Source organism: Equus asinus, chromosome 12 (genome assembly GCF_041296235.1).
Source record: "Equus asinus isolate D_3611 breed Donkey chromosome 12, EquAss-T2T_v2, whole genome shotgun sequence".
Taxonomy (NCBI): Eukaryota; Metazoa; Chordata; class Mammalia; order Perissodactyla; family Equidae; genus Equus; species Equus asinus.
In genome coordinates, this window is record NC_091801.1 from 51,625,770 (window position 1) to 51,647,602 (window position 21,833).

The following is a 21,833-nucleotide window of genomic DNA, read 5'->3' on the forward strand; positions in this document are numbered from 1 at the left end:
ATAAGCTAGAGATACTATTAGAATTCTAAGATAAGATGTCAAATAGGCAGTTTGAAATATGATCTGGATTTCGGATTAGACATTTGGACTGTAGATATAAGTTTGGGAGTCATCCTTATAAAGAGAGAGATTTAATGGGGCTGGCCTGGTGACATAGTGGTTAAGTCTGGGTGGTCTGCTTCAGCAGCCCAGGGTTCGTGGGTTCATATTTTGAGTGTGGACCTATACACTACCCATCAAACCATGCTGTGGTGGCATACCACATACAAAAAATAGAGGATCATTGGCACAGATGTTAGCTCAGTGACAGTCTCCTTCAAGCAAAAAGAGGAAGATTGGCAACAGATGTTAGCTCAGGGCCAATCTGCCTCACCAAGAAAAAAAACAAGAAAGAGATTTAAAAACATGAGACTGGTTGAGATCACCAAGAGAACAAGTGTAGATAGCTAGAAGACAAGGTCTAAGGACTGTGAATTGAACTAGTCTAATATTTAGAAGTTGAGAAGATGAAGTAGCAAGAGACTGAGATAGCAGGAGGAGAGAGAGGAGGGAAAGCATGCAGTATAGTGTCTTTGAATAGAAGAAAAGCAAATACTTGAAGCAGGAGAGAATTATCAGGAGTGTGAAATGATCACTAGATTTAGCAAGTAGGAAGTCATTATGTTAACCTTCATTAAGAGCAGTTTTGGTGGAGTAAAGGGGGTAAAAGGCTGATTAGAGTGATTTGAAAGAGGAGAGAAATGGAGGCAGTGAATATAGACACTTTGAAGGAGTTTGGCTGAAAAAGGAAGAAAAGAAATAAAAATCTACAGTTGAGGGGAGAGGTGAGGCAAAGAGAATATATGAAGGATGTGTGGGAAACTTTATGTTCAGTCTTTGTCTTCTAAATCTAAATCTGTCAATTGGCTGTGTGGAGCCATCTGGCCCCAAGACATCGGCCTGTAGTTTACCAAGGTATCTATTCATGTTCTGTGGCTTTGCTCCTAGATTTAGAATCAAGACTTTCAGATTTGGAAGGAACATTATAAATCTTTTAATAAAACTGCTTTCCTTTACTGATAAAGGAGCAGAATTCTAGAGGATAATTAGCTTTTTTCAATGCACGTAGTAGCAGATCTCTAGTCTTGGCTTCCAATCTCATGCATTAATATACTACATCTCTTCAGATAAATGGCATTCTCCGTGCATGAGTTTCAACTATTTATTTTATTTTAGATATTACCTAATGGTTTAGTTCAATTCAACCAATATCTGCTATTTTCAGTGTGTTGTACTGGTGGTCATGGAGGATGCAACGATGAGTAAGATATATTCCTCACTTTGAGGAAGCTCCCAAGAAAAAAAATAATAATAGAATGATAACATCAAATAAAACATAGCTGGTAAAATTATTTTATATCATGTCACTACATAAAGGGTCTTAAGGTTGTGAAACATATAAAGAAGAGGTAAGTTTTGAGGGGTTCTGAGTAGATTTTCAACCCCAAATATTTCTCCCACTACTTGTCATATTATGTCGTATTATGATATTCTCTAATGGCTTAGTTATTTTAATAATATAAAGACTTTAGGCTTTCCAGAACACTGGAAAATGTAAATATTCCTCAGGGTACTGACCCAAGCTATTTATCACATACACATCGTCATGGGAAGGAAGTTAGAGCCTGTGAGTGGAGAAAGTCAGGTGTGGGGAGAGAGATGCTGAGAGATGCGGTAGAGCACTTGATACCTTGGAAGGGTGATAACGGCAAACTCTGCTTTGAACTAGCCCCAGGTATACTCTAAAAACTATTGCTTGCTATGTAGACAGACTATAAATTTACTTTCTTATGTAATTTGATATATTTAAATTGCTTAGAACAATACTTGTCACATAATAAGTACTATGTAAGTGTTAGCTGTTATTACTGTGATTTTTTAGTGGTCTTACTATAATTTTGTATTTTCAGCACACAATCTGAAAACTTTAGATTTAAAGTAAAATTAAACCTGATTATGATCATCACCCTGAACCAATTATTCAATACATATTGTTTAGTAGTTTTTAGGAAATTAATAATCTTGATGCTGTTCTTGATCACATGGCTTGCATGAGAAACAATACTATGGGGAAATAAATCAGATTGGATTGCAGCATAAATTATTGCATAAATTGCTAATAATACATTCGTACATGTTTCAGTCCATGTGTAGAAGTCAATATGCAAATACTTAGAATATGTTTCTCTAAGTCAGAAAACTATTTAAACCACTGGGGCTTTTCAAGTTCTATAGTGATTAGAGAATGCCATTGGAAGTCACTACTTGGGTCTTAAATTCCATGCTAAGCAAACGACCTCTGGCAAGGCTTTTAACTGGACCTCGGTTTCCTCTTCTCTAAAGTAAAGTATCCTATCAGGATTTTTAACAGTGTTTTGGAGATGTGGCTGATAGTCTAAAGTCTCAAATAGTTTTGTTTCCAATTTGTTATGTTGTTATTGTTGTCTGTTAATTTTGTTTGTTTTGGGAAACAAGAGGTACTACCTCCTCATCGGCTGTTAGTGAGTCATTCACTGTCGGGGTTATAGACTAAATCCTACCAGCCTGCCTTAAAAAGTCACGTCTCTAAAGATACGCAATGAGATGGAAGGAAAAATATTTTGTTTCTTTGAGCCTTCTCAATGTATAGTTGGCCACATTATTTATTTCAAATATAGGTAACCTTATAAGTAAGGAAGAAAGGACGGGAAGAAGAAGAAGGAAAAAAGCCAAAAGAGGTTACAAAGGAACCAAAAATAATAAAATAATTTTGACAGTCTGTAGGCATGCTAGGAATTGGATATCATTTAGGGTGACAGTGTGGACAGGCTTTGTTTTGCTGCCTGTCTATAATCTCATGAATACTTCTAAGGTGAAGAGAGTACCAGTGCTCATGTCTTAGTTTCCGAAATTTGATTAATATCTAGATAGGAATGAATTTTATAGTGGCATTGGTGAATATTTCCTAAATATAGCATTCCCTACCAACTTAGATGAATTACTATTTGACCAAAATTAATAGGGGGGAAATTCAGGGATACTTTAAAATAGCAGGGAATTTATCATATGTTTTTGTACAGGATGAGCATTCAATCACATCTGTATTAAGGAATAGTAACTCGGTGACAATGAGCAAGATGAGCTTGAAAGAGACGAGACTGAGGGCATAGGACCATTCAGGGCATTTCGCTTGTCCACCATATGATCACCCTAACTAGAGCAGAGACTGCAATGAAGAGAAATAAATGCATTTAAAAATTTCCCTTTCCAGGGGCCGGCCTGGTGGTGCAGCGATTAAGTTCGCATGTTCTGCTTCAGCGACCTGGGGTCTGCCGGTTTGGATCCCAGGTGCGGACATGGCACCGCTTGACAGCCATGCTGTGGTAGACGTCCCACATATAAAGTAGAGGAAGATGGGCATGGACGTTAGCTCAGGGCCAGTTTCCTCAGCAAAAAGAGGAGGATTGGCAACAGAAGTTAGCTCATGGCTAACCTTCCTGAAAAAAAAAAAAAAAAAATTCCCTCTCCAGTCAAATCCACAAGCCTAGGTGATGTAGTTGTAGAAATTCGGTACTTGTAAAAAAATATTTTCTAATATCTTTTACTAACCTTTCCTTTCCTTCCTAGAGGCCATTTCTCATTTTACTTTTCTTCCCGTTTTGCTCATTTTATTTCCTCTGTACTTCCAAAATCTCAATTGACTGATCAGATTTAGGAAAGAACCCCTTCCACCTCATACCTTGCTGCAAACTTCAGCCACCGTTCAAGCCCTGTCATTGTTGACTTCCTAAATACAATCGTAAAGCCATCTTCTGTTTGTTGTTGAAAATAATGTAATCTCATGAAGGTGACATGGTGGCAGAGAAATGGCAAAATTTGGGAACCCTGCCTTGCGGCCTGCCTTTACTATGTACCAGCTGTGTGACTCTAGGCCCTTAACCCAAGTTATTTCATCCGAGAAAAGGAAATCTTAGCATATTTCTTCCATTCCCACATATGCTACTTTGAGAATCAAATAAGGTAATGCATGTGAAATTGCTTATAAACTAGGATAACTATTCAGTTCTTATCCTTGTTAATCAGCTCTGTGTTTTAATACTTGTCAAAACTACCTGAAAGAAGGTCCTTTCTGTCTTTTGTAGAATCAAATATAAATATGATGCTATATGTGAAATCACATGGAAACGTATAGTATTATACAAATACGATCTTGCTAATATAGGCATTTGTGTTCTTGTAGTGTTGATGTAGGATTGGCTACATGGTGTGAATGAAGACCGGCTAGAATATAGTTCTTTTGCAGACCTGTGGATTTCTTAAATATCTCTTTAAAAACTCACCTCAGTTAAGTCCTCATGAGTAAAATCGTTCTTCAAATTATCTCATATTTAACTCAATCTTTAAGCTTTCCTGTCTACAAAGTAAATTCACAACTGAATATTTGCTCGATGCAATTTTAAAAAATAAGACTATTGGTGCAAAACATTTATCTTGCTATAACAAACTTTTTTCTATATCTGAATAGATTCCTAGTTTGTATCTGAGCAATTTGACATATGTTCTTTCAAAGTAATAATTACCAATTATATATCTCTGATTTTCAATTTTTACTCTTTGGTAGTAGATATGCAATATTATGGCTAGGACTTTGTACTTAAATTTCATTTTAAGATCTTTATTATTTCGCGTTGAGAAGACATGTTTTAAATTACTGCAATAGTCCTTTAATAGCAAAGACTGTCTTTAAGGTGTTCATGCTTAGCAGTATTTTTGCTATTTTTGTTTACTGTGACTAAAACAACTTTCAAACAATTTGAACATTTTCCTGAAATAAAACCAGTTTGCTTTTAATTACTTTAAATGTTCATTTTAATTATATGACCTATGAATTCAAAGAGAGCTGGGTATGAGTAGTTCTTAGCATTGTCTTTTGGGTGATAAATGAATTAATGAGTCGGTAGTCAATTTCATTCTTTTTATGACTTTAATTCTGTTTTAAAATAGACATTTTGGTTTCAATATAGATTTTAATAATAGCCACATTTGGAACTTCTGAAAAATCTTCTAAATTCTCAGTGTCTTAATTTCATTGTCTCTGGTATAGGTACTGTTCCACAAAATCTGACTAATCATTCATAAGAAACAAGAGCAACTCTGTAATTTTAGAGCTAGAAATAACCTTAGAAATTTTTAAGACTGGCTTTCTCACTTCAGATGTAACAAATTAGAGGCCTCAGTTTATATGCCTTAGTTGCCTAAGGTTAAACTTGCCTAAGGTTATATACCTAAATAGTGGCAGAAATGTTTTTAAAAGCTACCATTCCTGGCTCAGTTGGGTAACATATCTAATCTCTTTTATCAACCATCGATAGCTTTGATCTAGGTCTTATTTCATTGTTGTATTAGCTGGTATTTATAAATTTATGGTTATGGGACTTTTTTTGTTACTGGCATATAATACATTTTTAACAAATACTTGCTAATTTCACTCTGTCAACAGAGGACAAATGACTACAAACAATTTATCTTCAACTAAAATGTCAACTCAAAGTGTTTAAAAATCAAACATGTTGCGTGTTAAGGTTTTTTCCTCCACACTTCAGAAGATGCTTTCTGCCAATTTACGGATAGGCTGAACGTTTTCAAAACAAGTCATTTCTACTTTTACACACTCAATCTTACTTCAAAAGGTACCATGTCTTCTATTTTTGGAACATCACAAACTTTATCAAATAGTGAAAGGTGAAACAACTTTTTAAAATGGCAAATGTATAGGATTTTAGAAAATTTGATTTTAGGAACAACTCTGTAATGCTTATAAAATCTTTCATACTGTTTATTGGTAGATAGCCAAAAGTGCAAGTCATTCATAATCAAGAAATACTTTATTATTAATGAGCTTATTATTCTCCCCAACATGAGGAGATTAGTCTCTTGTTTTTTGTGTTCCTATAGATTAACTTTGACTAAGGAGCAAATGATTCCTTTATTCTTATAACTAAAGAGGGCTCAAGTCTTGGAATTTATGAGAAAATTTGTATGTTCTTTAAAAGTTTAAAGACTTCTCTTTCTACTAGCAGTTGACTGAAATATAGCATCTTTATCCAGACTGTTTACCATTTGGGAATCCTATATTGCATCTTTATCAGATTATTTGCCAATTAAAAAATCAGAGGGTCAACCACACACCACAGCATAACTTTAATACTCCCAAAGCAAGAAGTTTGTTTCCTTGCAGTAGCTGATTTATGTTGGATCAGGATAAAGTGTCTTATTAGTAGTAGCATTTATTTCAGGTCTAGGAACTAGAAAACCCTTACACCTAATGCAGTCAATTCTAGCAGTATAAATAACCAAAAATGGTAGTGTATCCAAAATCACCTGTATTTGATGTTGCATTATAACATATTTTTCCATTCTTGACAGTCATTTCATCTTCCTGGTTATGTTTTGCTTATCTTAATATTATAAAATATGTTAGTATTCCACTATTTATGGCCAAAGGTGGATAAGGGACTAGAGAATTGTGTATGGCATGGTGAAACTTAGTGGAGATTAAATATACGTAGATAGTAACTGTCTCCTTGACTTATAGTATAATTTTAGGAACGTGAATAAAAAGAAAGGCATTTATATACTGAAGTGTTTATGAGTGCTACTATGAGATTAAGATTAAATGGTGAACAGTGGATCTTTTGATACATGACCTACAGGACCCTACTTGATCTGTACTCCCCCTATTTCTCAGTCTGTTACTTCATTAACCTCATTTTCTACTACTTTCCCCTTTGTTCACTCTGCTTCAGCCACAGAGGCCTCCGTGCTTTTCTAGAACATGTCACATGTGCTCCCACCTCAGGACATTTGCACATGCTGTTCTGCCTGTAATGCCCTTTCTCAAAATAACCATATGGCTAACTCCCTTACTTCTTTAAGTTCTTTACTCAAAACTTACCTTCTTAATGAGGGTTTCCATGACTACCTTATTCAAACTTTCATCACACCCTGGACATTTCATTTACTTCTTACCTACTTCATTTTATCTTCTTAGCACTTATCAGTTTCTAAGGCACAAATATTTTACACATTTATCTTGGTTGTAATCTGTTTCTCCCACTAGAATATAAACTTTGTGAGAGGATGGATTTTTGTCCGTTTTGTTTGCTGTTATATCCCCAGTGCCTAGACATACCTGGATTACAGCAGGTGCTGAATTTGTTGAATGAATAAATATTATACCACACTACAAATAATTCTAAATAATCTTAGATAAGACAGGTAACTCATATTCAATGATACTAAACTATTGACAATTTTTATTGAAATAATATCCCATAGCACATAAGTTTTTCTGTCATTTAATAGAAGTACTAAATTAGGTAGTAAAATAAATAGCCATTTTATCTTATATATTACAATGTATTTATGGATTTTCTTTTAATATATATGAAAATCTCTGCATTTTAATTCTATATAAACATTTCACCACAATAAAATCATGTTTAGCAAAGTGTTTATTTCTGAAATAAATCGATATTGTTTAATATCAACCAAGAAAAAAAACTATTTGTCAAACCGTTTTAATTATCATTTTCTTCATACCTTGGCTCCATTTTGGCATTTAATGGAAGTAAATTTTAATGCTTTGGATTTTGAAATCTATAAAAAAATCAAATGTCACTTTCCTATGTTTAAAACATTAACTACTTATTACTGAAGTTTATGGGAGAATTTAGGGGAAAAATTCTAAAAAGAATTAGATCCCTAAAGTATTTTTAGGTTCTTAGGATGCAAATTATCTGATGTTTCTGAAAAAGCTCTGATTTTTTTTTTGGTTTGTACTAGAAGTTACATGGGAAGACCAGCAGAAAAAGTTGAATGATACAATAAGTGATGACAAACCATTGCCGAAAAAGAAACACCAATCTGAGCCAGGTTTGTCAGGGTTTGGAAAACCACTGAAAGCATGAGACCATAAGCATTGCATTCCATGCTTTTTAAATACGTGTGTGCTTGTTGTACCTCATTTTTCTCATTTGGATGTAAACTTTTTAGTGTGTAGAGCCTATTTAGGTTAGAGTGGTAGACACTTTATTTCAAGATTTATTTAGAAAACAATTCTACATATTTTGGAAAAAAGGACAAATATTTTGTTATTAAGATTACTTCTTTAGGGAAAAAAATTGACTAATTTAAGCACAAATCATCATTTGTATATTTGGTTGTTTTGACCCAAATTAAAGTACCTTAATGGAGAGGTACTTGCTTCCCTAAAAAGTACTATAGAAAGTTCAATATGTTATTTAAAGTTTGCCTTTGTGGACCATTCCTTATTTTTAATTGCACATCCTATCAAGGTGTTAACCATATATTGGTAATAATTTATTTACAACTTTTGGAGCTAAAAATATTGCCAACAGCAACAAGAAGGAATGATAGCATAGTATGTGAATTCAATAGTCTCTTCATGCCATTAATTCTCCTAATGAATTGAAATAAAGTGATTTTGTTTTCCTCTCTCTTTCTTCTCTGTTGTGGAGAGATAAGATTAACTAAATAGAAGACAAAAACTTGAGCCAGGAGTAAAAGGAAGAGAAGCAAAGTGCGGAGATAATCAATCAGCTGAATAATCAGTAATTAGATGAGAATACATTGAAAATTTCATTCAAAATTTTAGAATGCAAATGGAGTTTTTGATAATATTATCATGGCTGTGTCTATAGTAACAATGTTAATGTATTTTTATGTGATGATTCGTTTCATGTTAGAGCTCTAAAACTTATATTTTTAAATATATCAATGTATAAATTAAACTAATTTTTTAACAAGTGTGCATTGCTATCTTGTATACCAGGCATTGTGGTTGGCACTGAGTTATTGGGGTAAACAAGAGAGATGCAGCAATTGCCCTCATCGAGCTTAAGTTCTGGCAAAAATACATAAATTGAAAATAATTGTACTAAAGATTATTACAATTGTGATTAAGTAAGTGCTATTACGGTAAATAGAGTGCTATTAAGGAGAATAGGGTGTTTTGAGAAAAAGTATTACATTCCATAAGTCTGGAGAGCAAGGAAAAACGCTGTAGCACAAATGGCTTAATCTGTGAATTCTCTTTTAGTAAAACAGTTACATAATGAAAATTTAATAAACTGGAATTCACATTGGGAATTTAAATATAAATCATAAAGTTGTAAGAAAAATATCTTACATGTTTTTTCAAATTTTTAATTAGAAATCACTTAGTTTATTTGGAAAATAATAATTAGCTTAATATATTTAAGGGGATTTAAAAAATAAAGTACAAACTTAGTTTTATATTATGATTTATATAGCAAAAATTATTGCTGTAAAAATCTCTCTTTGCTATATTGTCTAATGTGGGTTATCCTTGATCATAAACTATTATTTATTTGTTTGTTTTGTTTGCCATCGTCTGATTACATGAATATGTTTGTGGCCATATATATCTATGTAAATAAATTACATTGTGTATTAAAATCAAGAAACAATCCAATGTTTGGATAAAAAATATTTTAAATTCTCATGAACAAAATTTTAAAGGTCTCCTTTAAATATTGATTTGTGTATTTTCATTTATAGTATATATATTTTTTATTGCTTAAACTCTCTAGTTGAATATAGACTATGTATGCAGTAGAGGAAAATTAAGGTAATTAGAGTACCTTAATATCATGGTTTAGGATGTTTATAGATTTTTCTGTTTTGGCAATTGTGTATTTTCCTATATACTAGGAAATTCCTGGAAATTCAAACCTTAAAGTTCATGAGTAAGTATGCAGTATGCTAAGGCAATAAATACTATGTTAAATTTTAGTGTTCCATAAATATTTTTGTATGTTTATTTCTAAAAGAAAAGTAGGATATGTAGAGAATATTTTTAATTATTGGAAGTTTGGAGTGATAAAATAGGAGGAAACAGTAGGATATCAAGTGGGACTGATTACATTTCAGTAACGTGTTTATGAGCCTGGATTTTACAGAAGGTATGTTTTGAGTCACTCTTTATCAGGTTTATTGCAGTAAATTTGTGGCATTAGAAAAAGTTTGTGAGGACTTGAACCCACACCTGAGATGCAGAGTTGGCTACGTATCAATGGCATATATTGTTACCCTTTTCTATTGCTGTTTTATAAAAGTCTATACAAGAACAATACCTAAGAATTTTGCCATTTTTAGGATATATACTAGCAATAAAAAAATCGCTTGAAATTTTTATTTTAAGTATAAGATTATAGAACTGGAGGACTAAATGTAATTATATAGACTATAAAATGAGTTAACAAATATTTGATTGAATTTAAGTATTATGGGCTAGTATCTGCTTTTTTAAAAGAAAAATCTTGACATCCTTGAATTAGACTGTCCTGAGAGAATTATTAACAAAAAGGATGATTTATTTTCAGTGTCTCTAACTTAATTGACTGCAGCATAGGTGAAGATCCCTGGGAAATATAATGATATTTATCACATTAATATCTTAATATCTTTGATGTGAGCATAAAATATAAGAATCTTACAAATGATTCTAAACTCCAGGTTTTATGGATAATGTTTAGAGTAAATCACTAAATGTCTTCCTCATGTGAAATGTGGATTAGATTTTGTTTAAGCCATAAAATTAACAAAACATTCTTAATGTAAATTAAGGATATATAAACATGGAAAATCTGTCGTTTATTTTTTCAATGGACAATCTGATTCTAGACTAGAATACTAAGTTCTATAATAATGCAGTGTTATTAAACATTGAAAACAAACTTTAATGTATTAAACTTTATAATTTTCACTTTGTGAGTTTATCTGTTCTTATAGTAATTAGAAATGTATTTGAGAAAAGAGCATATTTTTATACAACATATTTTATCTCATATTTTACTTAAACATCCCACAAAAATGTTTGGTGGGAAAGCTAACTTCGATTAGACTGAATGAATGTTTCAGAACTGATCCAGTTTCTCAGTTCTCCAAAAGAGAAATTCTTGGACTTAAATAGTTCAAAACCTTCTTCAGGATATAATTTTAAATGATTTCTGAAATGTTTGATGTTTATTTGATCCTATTTATAAAAGAATTATCTGTCTCGATTTTTTATTTTCTAAGTGTAAGGCATGCTGTATTTGGAAAATCTTAAATTGACTTAACAACCCTTACTGTAATTATTCTGAAACCATGACAATGCTACTTGATGCATCTTATCTGGAAAATAAGGGTACATTTTTCTGGGAAAATGATGGCAATCAAACACTTTGCTGGGTTACTGTGTGCTTATACAATATTTTTGAAATTGAAAATATTGGAAGAAACAAGTTGTGTTTTACTACTAATTATAGCATTTTGTGTGCATAAGCCCCGAGTTTTAGCATTACATGATTTAGTTAATGTATTAACCTTTAATTTTTTCAACATGGACATTTCCATATTGTATTCTTTATGGATTTGTAACTGTGGTGAAGGTAGGGACTTTTTTTTCACTTTGTTCTGCTTTTGGAATTACACTTTATAAAATTTATCTTAAGGAAAAGTAAATATTCAAAGATATATTTTGTTAGTGAATTTTATACTTAAATTTTCTTTTATTGTGTATTTTGATGTTATGGACTTTTGTTTCCTTTTATTCTTGAATAGTTCATTTCTGAAAAGTAGGAACAATTTATTTCAGTCTATATCAATATTCTCAGTTAGTTTTGTAATTAGACGCCAGCCTAATTCATCTAATCTGGAAAAAAGAATCAAGGTTGTGTTCTTGGTGAATATTAGCAGGTTGGTAATTTCTAATTATTTCTGGATTGTTGTAGAATGAATGTATTTCATTTTTGACAGAAAAAAGTGATGTGAAACATGCTAAGTAAATATTTTACACAACACAAATCAACTGATGGAATTTTGGAATTTAATACTACTGACACCCTCACACGTCAATACAGCATTATTTGTTACTAAGCATGTTTTCCTGTAAATAAGTGAAATTTCTTGATTTATGATTTTAGTTGCTCATTGAAAGTTGGTTCAATTTCCTCTGAACATACAGATACATTTATAAGGCCAAGTCTGTGCTTCAGTGACTGTCTTTTTTGTGGTAAATAGCCTGCTATAATCTGAAAGTCAATTATTTTAAACTCGCTCAGTACATACTGTTAAGTACATTTTTCTTCTGCATTTAAAATTCCATTGCATATCAGACTTCAAAGATAGAATCAGAAAAAAACATTACAGCTAGGAATAGGAAAGAAGACATTTGAAAGATAAACATTTTTTGTTAGTGAACTTTTAAAAATAGCAAAATATTTTAAAAGATTGTACCTCGCTTATTTTAATAGGTAGAAGTTACTATAACCGTTCGATAATTTTATGGTTGTTGACAAAATTATGGAAAGCAATAATTAGTGCAATTATTAGTGCAATAAGAAAATAAATTCAAATTACTTGAATTAAGGAATTTTTCAACAAGGTTTTTGTCACAGTGGAGAAGTTTTAGTTTGAAATCTGTAAACTTGGTAAACATTTTGTTTTCATGTTCTAGGTCTATGCTGATCTTTGTATCATTGAGGCTGTCCTACTAAGTAGATGCTTATTTAGGCTTCATTTTGAAAGGCATCTCCCCTGCCCCCAAAGGAAACATTCTAAGACTCCTATGACCTTTTAAAAGCCCTTATAATATGATTAGCTTTTAATTAAATGGATCTAATATGTTCTAATACCACTTAATGTCTTGAGGCTTCTGTTTTTGTTTTTTTTTATTTTATTTTTATTTTGCATTTTTTTAAATTAATTTGTTTATTTTCGGGTGTAGATCATATTTCAAATTCTGTGTACATTACATCATGTTCACCACCCGAAAACTAATTTTAGTCCATCCCCTCACATGTGAGGCTTCTGTTTTATTGTCAGGAATCATTTTAACAGAATGCTTGCTCCTATAGGACATATGTTTATTCAAGTACAATTAAATCTGATAATAGGACAAATATTATGTCAGTTGTAAATGTTGATAAATGAGAACATTAGCCAGTCAACAAAGTTTCAAATAGATATCATACATGCTTGGTAAAACTGCACTTATGGATACACAGGCCCCCTGTATATGCCTTTTTTAATTCAGTTGGTTACAAATTATTATTTCTGTTTGAATTTGAGATATGTTCAGTTGAAATGTAATAGTTAACACAGTATATTGATGAGGGAAAATTTTTTAATTTGCACAAAATTTTACTCAAAAGCTGACTTTCTAATCATTTCCATGAACTTACTTTTTTACCAAATAACTTAATGAAAATGATTATTTTATGTATCTATTTATCTTCAGTAGATTTTTTTTTTAATTTTAGGGACCAAAACAGACAGCTTTAGTAAATATATATATATGTTGTACTACTTTGCTTGATTAAAAGCCCATCGTTTTTATAGTTTGCACCTTGATGGTACTTTAAATTTAAAAATATTTGTTCAAAAATAGTTTGTTATAGGTAATGAAATGGTGTTTATGAGTCATTCATTACATTTTTATAAATGTGGTCTATTTCAGTATAATATATGAAAATATTTTATTTCTCATTAGTTAGTTCATATGATGGAATGAACCAAAAAAATTTACTGTACATTCTCTTTACAAAGGCTTTATATTTTCGAAGTCTAAAACTAAGATCCAGCCATAGTTGTGACACTAACACAACTCAGGTGAATAAGAGATGGTATACTTTTACTGTCCTTTATCACTTTAACTGGTTATTGGTTAAATGAAGTGTTGGAAAGAGTTCTCATTAGAACTACCATTAATAACACTGAAAAGTAGAATGTTTGTGGCAAAGTAATGATTAAAGGAAAAGTAAGGGATTAGGAAGAGTGGAGGGGGTACTCTTAGCTTCTTCAAGGTTCACTGAAGTTTGAGATTCATTACCATAATATGTGTGAAGGAAGTATTTATAGTTTATTATCATTTAAATAAAACATGGCTGTTTAAATGATATAGTTGACTACAAGTTTCTCTTAAAATGTGGCTGTTTTAATACAATTAGTATATAATAAAAACCACAAAGAAGACAAGAAAGCCAAAAATTTTAAAATATATTTTGTATAACTGTAAGTTGAGATTTTATTCCTTAAATGAATATTCTGCTAATTAAAGTTGTGATTTTTTTTATATAAGATGAGTTATGATCTATTTATAAATGATGGAAAAATGATTTAATGGACACTTTCAGTTCACAGTGAGATCATTGTCAAAATCTCATTTTTATCCTTTAATGTAATGTAAATTTTGTATTATTTTCTAAAAAAAATTAAGTTGGTGGTAAAATATGTTACCATATTCCTCACAAGAGCAAAAGCATTGGTGAATTACTTGCATAGTTGTAGTATGTACCTCTTTTTAAAAATGTTCTAGTTAAATATTGTATAATAAAATGTCCAGTTCAGGTATCATCATGGCAAGATTTTTTGTTTTTTCCTTGTTTGACTTTTTATTTTACGTGTTTTTATTGGGTCATATAGCATCTAGTAGAAAGAAAATTGACCTGGTAATCAGGAGACTTCTGTTCTATTTCTGGTTCTGCCACTGGTTTTGTGACCTTGGGTAAGTCACTTGAACTCTGTGTGCCTCAGTTATTCTCTAGCATAAATTAATGAATGAGTTGAGAAGAATTTTGAATGTTTTGAATCCATATAGCACGGAATACATTGCCTCAATGCCATTATAAAATAGTCTAAGATAGAGGAAAATGCTTGGTACAGAAAGAAGCTTTATTTATGTTGTTTTTGTTTTCTGCAAAAAAATAAAATGTTTTCTTAGAGATGGCATATACTTAAGCAGTTATTTCAATTTCATTTTAACAAGTGAGGAAACTACTTCAGTAGTGTCGTAATATGTATAAAGGGATAATTTGCATATAAGAAATAATGTAAGATATGTAATTCAGCATTAACTTATGTTTATATATCTCTGATTTTTCTGTCTTATCTTCTTTGAGAAATGGGTGGACTGGAGATAGAAAAGAAAATATGGCATATATCATACTAATGTATGGGTATATTTTGGGAGGGTAGTACTTTTCTAGTGGTCAATCCTATTGGCAGAATTTGGTTTGCAATGTAATTGTGATGAGATTTAGTGTCTAATTTTGAATAGGTCAAAGACATGCTCGTATAAAAATCAAAGTGATATTGTTAAGTTTCAAAATGCGTCATTCCTTTTTCAGTTCTCTATAATTCACACGAGGATTTCTCTTTACTAAGAAAAAAGTTTTGGTCATCTTAGCACGTTTTTCCTGTGGAAAGTTTTCATTTTCTCACTATTCAGAAAAAAAGATAAATTTGTTATAGGAAAGAATCCTCTCAAGAGTTATAATTATAATATATAAGTCTTCTATGGGTATTTTGATTAATATGTTTTTCTATAAATCACTCAAAAACTATGATACAACTATTCCAGAAGTGAATGTGGTGTTTTGATTTTAAAATTTTGTGGTACTTGATTCAAAGTGAAGTAGATAATTAAAATAGGAGATTGTGGTTTTGTGTTATATTGTTCATCTGTGTCAATCATACTAATACTAACTCACTAATATCTTTGGAAGAAATTTTTTCTTAGAATGCTGAGTTTAGCAGAAATTTTCTGCTTTCGATCACTGTATAAATGTCTTCTGAAATTCTCCACTAGAAATGGGGGAAGAAGTGTCTCCAAAATGTGTGCCATACTATTAAAGTAGATGTTGGATTTGGATGAGCAAATTTAAATAGAAACATCAATGATCTGTTGTATGGTGTCTGTCTGAACAACTAGGTATTATAAGGGAATATAATCAAAGAAAATTTGTCTAACTTGAAGGTTAATTTGATTTTTTAATATTTAAATAAAGTCATATTTCAGTTACTCTCCTTATAATTATTTTTATTCTATCTTTTATTCTCCATAATAGTTTTGTGATAATATTTTGCTGTGCTGAAGTAATTCAATGAAATATTGGCTTGATGGCGATAGTTTATTTTCATGTGTGTGCTAATCAATTTGAGAAATTTAAAAGGCATAGAAATCTGTTGAAACTATTTTTATTGTTCCTTTTGAAGGTAATTCAATTAAATTCTTTTCTTTAGATGATAACTAAAAGTTCTAAAAGCATTTTCACAGATTTTAAATAGAGTCAGTAATGTCTTGAGCAATATGGTCATACAAGTAACATTGTTTTTACTAATGATATCTTTCTTCAGCATCAGTGTTCAAGATTGGCTGTCCATAAATAATTGTTAACTTTTGAATCCTCTTTATTTCTACACTAACTTTATTTTTCTGATTGTGCTAACCCATAGTAGCTTAACCAGTTCACCATCAGTGCTTCTGTATTCTCTCTTTTTGGTTAAATATAGTATGTATTTGATTATATTTTCCCTACAACTGTGCACAGGATTCTTTCTCAAAATGATTTGGGTCCCTTTCCTTCAGTGTCACTTTTTACCTTTTGAGTACATCCACTCACACCCATCTCCTTTGTCTATGTCTGTCCATTACACGATGTGATCACAGAAGAAGTGGACTCCACAAGGAGAAGACATGCAGGTCTGTCTCTTCTACTGCTTTTCTTTATTATTTTTTCATTTCTCTAATTTGTCTTAGAAATTTTTTACTATGTTTTATTCATTTCATAATTTTTCATTCTCCTCTAATATAACAACATGTTAAATCTTGCAGGTATTTTAATTTTAAATTGTGTATTCAGCTTTTAACAGCAACTGCTCCAAATAGATGGATAAAAATAAAATGATTAATTTTTATGTAATAAATATATATTTCTTTCTTTCCATAACTGGGTAACTAACTCCAGATGCAAATATATGTATGTAGAGTCAGCTAGATTAAATCAACATATTAATCATAATTTTTCAACTTATTTTAGTCTTAAAACTTGTTTTAAACTTCTTTTACAAAATTCTAAAAGTATTTTATTTCTATCATGAGTTTAGCAGTGTGCTAGACTGTGGAAAATACTAAAGACCTAATATATGCCCCAAACAGGCTATCAGTGTCTGAGGAGTTAAAATATGTGGGTAACACGGTATGTTTATGTGCCAATATGGATGACACTAAGAATATGTTCTACAAAGCTATAAAGTGAAATAAAATTTGTTTCAACTAGATGGCCAGGAAAGGCTTCATAGAAGAAGTAACACTGAACTAAAACTTGAACATTCATTTAACACTCATTTATTAAGCACATACTGTGTGCTACTGTTCTAGGTGCTGGAAGTAACGGGACACACAGAATAGCACCCTATCCTTGCAGGCTTTTTCTAGTGTGAGTCTAACAAGTAAGCAGAATAATATTATAGGTGCTTTGAGAAATACATATATGGGCACTACAATGAAATATTTATGTAGGATACAATGAAATCACAAAGGATGGTACGATCATTTCCACCTGAGAAGGATGGATATTAGTTCAAGAAAGACTTCATAGGAGAGATGATCTTTGAATTGAATGTTAAAAACTATAAAGATGTTGGCCTCATGTGTAGAGGGCATTTCAGGCAGAGGAAATGATATGGGCAAAATGGCTTCAACCAAGGTTAGGCAAAAGTAGGTGGGGGGGTGGGGCTGGTTCCTGAAGATCGTATAAGTTCTTGAAACATGTGAAACAAGAGAGGAACGACATCAGATATTTGTTTCTGGAAAGATTACTTTGGAAGCTATGTAAAAAATGGACTGGAGCAGTATAAGCAGAAAGATCATTTATGAGGATACTGCATAGATCAGTTAACAGATGATAATGGGTTGAATTAAGGTATCAGTAGAGGCAATTGATACATGAGAAGCTAGTTAAAAATATAAAATCTTTAAGACTTAGTTACTGATTGGTTATTATGGATGCAGGAAAAGGAGGAATAAAATAATAATCTCAGGTGATTGAAATGTTTGGATAGATGGTGGTACATTTTCTCAAGATAGGGAATATAGGTTGAACAAGTTTTAGGGAAAAAATAAAGAGTTTAGTTTGGGGATGGGTTGAGTTTGAGGTTTCTTTGGAATATTCAACTATAAATATCTAATACAGGTGAATGGATGGATGTACGGGTCTGGAACTCAGGAGAGAAGTCTGGGCTAGAGATGTTAATTAGAGTATCAGCATTTGACTGATTCTGACAGAATGAATGAAATTGCCAGAAGCTCGTGAAGAACAAGTACAGTGCCAAGAATCAAAATTCTGGGATCACCAACATTTATTTACACGCAAGCAGTGAATGAAAGAACAAGAGTCAGAAAACTATGTTAAAAGGAACCAGTCAAAGACAATAGGATATCCAGAAAAGGACAGAATTCAAGAAAGGAAAGTGTTTCAAGGGTATGCTCAACAGAGAAAAATTCCGAAGAAAGACAAATATGTTGTTAAATGATAAAACTAATCAATAATGATCTTTGCCTGATTAGTTTCAGTGAAATTGTGGAGGATGGAAACCAGATTGAAGAGAAGGGAAGAGAGATCTAAAAGAAAAAAAAAAATGAAGATGAATGTAGACTAGGCTTCCTGATGGCTTGGGGAAATTATAATTAAGAGTAGGTAGCTTGGGGGATAGGAGAGGGATATGTGTGATTGGTTCATTAGCACACTTCAGATGTAAGTGTTAGGATCTAAGGTTGGAAGTTTGTGGTCAGTAGAGTGGAAAGAAAAAGAGGATGAGGATGTTAAGTGTGACTGGCAAGGAAAGTGGTTGAAGTAATGTCCAAGATAGATTAGGGAAGATGGTAGTCATGTTAAATCATGTTGTCTTCTTAAATTGTGTTTAGATGCAGAGTTTTCCATGAACTAAGAGAGAAGGGATTCTGTGAAAGAAGTGAAATTTGTGGAGATATTGAAGGCTAATAGAAGCAAATGGAGAAGCTTATTTTTAGAGATTGAATTAAGGATGTTTAGAATTTTCAGATGTTAGACAATTCCAAATAATATAAAGGTACAGGGTTTGGTTCTAGGAGTGGGTTTTTGAAATGGAGCATGGATTATAGTTTGAGAAGGCAATGAAGGCAATAACTTTGATGCTAGAATTTTTATATAGACATTGAAGTTACTGAAGACCTAAGGTTGTAGAAAAATGGATGAAGAAAATTGCCTGAGAAGTAAACGATAACAGCAAAAAAGTATAATGGTGTGAACATAAAAGGAATAGATTTTACATGAAATTAGAAAGTAAACATGTGGAGGCAGCAATGCAGACCTAGAAGAATGCTGATACCACTTCCAGTCTTCAGTAGTATTTAAGGTATAGGATTTCGAGTACTTACCCCTCAAAATGTTTCTGAGGGAGGTAGTATTCTTGTTGAAGTGTCAAACTTCCATTCAGTCTAAGAAGTAAAATGATCATTCTGTGATGATGCTGAGGATGTATAAGATTTAGGTAAAAGGAATCAAATTTCAGAATCCACAGTGGAAAAGGTTAGAATGTCTCTAAGCACTGTGGGAGGAATTAGAGAAAAAAGTTCAAGATAGGTATGGTTGACAGTACAGATTGGAAAATGTTAAGAAAATAATAGGGCCAGCCCCAGTGCCTAGTGGTTAAGTTCTGCATGCTCCACTTTGGCGTCCCAGGTTCGATTCCCAGGCACAGACCTTCACTTGTTGGTGGCCATGCTGTGGTGGCTGCTCACAAACTAAAAGAGGAAGATTGGCAACAGATATTGGCTCAGGGTGAATCTTCCTCGACAAAAAAAGAAAGAAAGGAAGGAAGGAGAGAAGGAAAGGAGAGAGGGAGGGAGGGAAGGAGGAAGGAAGGAGGAAGAAAGGAAGGAAGGAAGCAAGCAAGCAAGCAAGAAAATAGTGGATGCTGGGAAAAAGGAGGGATGAACTATCTAATTTGGTAGGGGAGAAAACAAGGAGAAAAATAAGGAAATTAAGCTAAGCTGGGAGGGGTGAAACTCAACAGTTTAAACAAAGGAATCTTCATGATATGCATAAAGGCAAAGGGAATGTACTTAGTTGAGAGAGTTTGAATATTAGGAAGAGGAGAAGATTAATAATGGAAGTAACCTTTCTTAAGAAAAAAATAGTGTCTAGGACATATGTGGAATGGTTAAATTTATAGCACGAAGAGAATTTTATTGTATCCAAATATTGGGTCCTAAATTACTTTTAATTCTTAACTAAACATAGTTTGAAGTCTTTCCTAGTGTAAACTTTAAAACTACCATTGTAGCTATAGGTCTCTAACACTTCCTTTCCTCCTGTTGTAAGGAAGCTGGAGAGTGAGCTTTCTCAGTTCTCGTTGTGAACCTCTAATACTGTAAAGTGGGCACTTGGTCTGTATGTATTAACTAGCACTGAGTTTAGGATTCCACAAAGTCTCCTAAGCCTGTAGATAAATGGGGACTAGTGCATTCTGTTCCAAAGGAAATAAGAGTAAATAGACAATGGTAGAGAAGGTAATAAGAAGAGCTTCAGAGAAACAGAAAATAATTTTAGAAGAGAAAGCAGTAAATTGTATAACAAGCAATTCAGAATGGATTTCACCTGTTTAATAAAAGTTAGATGAAGTTAAGGCTTTTGAGAAACTGACTGGAGTATGTGAGTAATAAAATATATTATCTTTATTAACCTATCACTTATATTTCTAATAAATATGTAAATTGGTTATTTTTCTCTGTTGGCAACACCTATTAATACCTCAACCCAAAATGTGGTGGAAAAATAATTTCATAAGGCTAATCATTTCCCTGACGTATTTGATTGAAGTGTGTGTTTTATGTTTTACTCCACAATCATAGGATTTATTTAAATCCTATGATTCATTTGTGTTAATAGGTCCAAGTGTAGTCACTGCAACATAATTCTACACAACGAGTGGAAGAATGCAGTTGAGCACACATTTTGAAGCACTAAAATACATTGATTTTAGCCCTTGAAAATCATGGTCAAGTTTCTTTTAAATGAGAAGTAGTGAGCTTTATTCGGGTTTACATTTTTTCTTCTTACTCATGAATTCCATATGACAATTTTATGTATTTTATTTTATTTTTTTGAGGAAGATTAGCCCTGAGCTAACTGCTGCCAATCCTCCTCTTTTTGCTGAGGAAGACTGACCCTGAGCTAACATCCATCCCTATCTTCCTCTACTTTATATGTGGGACGCCTACCACAGCATGGCCCGCCAAGCAGTGCCATGTCCGCACCCGAGATCTGAACCAGCAAACCCCGGGCCGCCGAAGCAGAATGTGCGCACTTAACCGTGGCACCACTGGGCCTACCCCAACAATTTTGTTTTTTTAAATAACTGTAAAACAAGTCTCAGAGATCATTTAAAAGAGAGCTAACGATACAAAAATTACTGTTTTGTATTGGTCCATTGGTCTGCCAGGTACTAATGTTAATTTGAAAAACTTAACAATTCAAGTTGAATAGATTTCAAACATTTATTAATAAAAATACACTTGGGAATAAGTAACATATACTTTGCGTTGTAATTACAATTCTTTTTAAAATTTTAAAAATTTGTTTTTGATTCTTTTAGATTTTTTCCCAGCTTTTTTGAGATATAATTGGCATATAACACTGTATTAGTTTAAGATGTACAACATAATGATGTGAATATGTATATATTGTGAAATGGTTAACACAATAAGTTTAGTTATCCTGTAATTCTTAATAAAATTATTACTTCACTTCCTGTTAGGGTTAGGCTCAGGGAACTTTTCCAAAATCAATACAACTACAGTATTCTTTTTAACATCAAAACAGTTCCTCTTTTTTGTTTTATTTCTCTGATTATTCTGAATATTGTCCATTGATATGTATTATTTCAAATTTGCACTTCAATTCATA

General features: G+C 32.2%; 1 protein-coding gene across 49 annotated transcripts in view; it reads left to right on the plus strand.

Annotated features, from left to right (window-relative positions):
• RIMS2 (regulating synaptic membrane exocytosis 2) overlaps positions 1 to 21,833 on the plus strand; it is a 572,997-nt gene that overhangs the window by 379,338 nt on the left and 171,826 nt on the right. For 15 of the 49 annotated variants that reach the window (XM_070481448.1, XM_070481450.1, XM_044743842.2 and 12 more), the window contains one exon: positions 16,556 to 16,588. The exons of 32 other annotated variants lie outside the window; for them this stretch is intronic. In XM_070481448.1, coding sequence (XP_070337549.1) covers positions 16,556 to 16,588 — 33 coding nt within the window. The remainder of the gene's footprint in view (positions 1 to 16,555; positions 16,589 to 21,833) is intronic. 2 more of the 49 variants (XM_070481440.1, XM_044743847.2) reach the window with 1 other exon arrangement.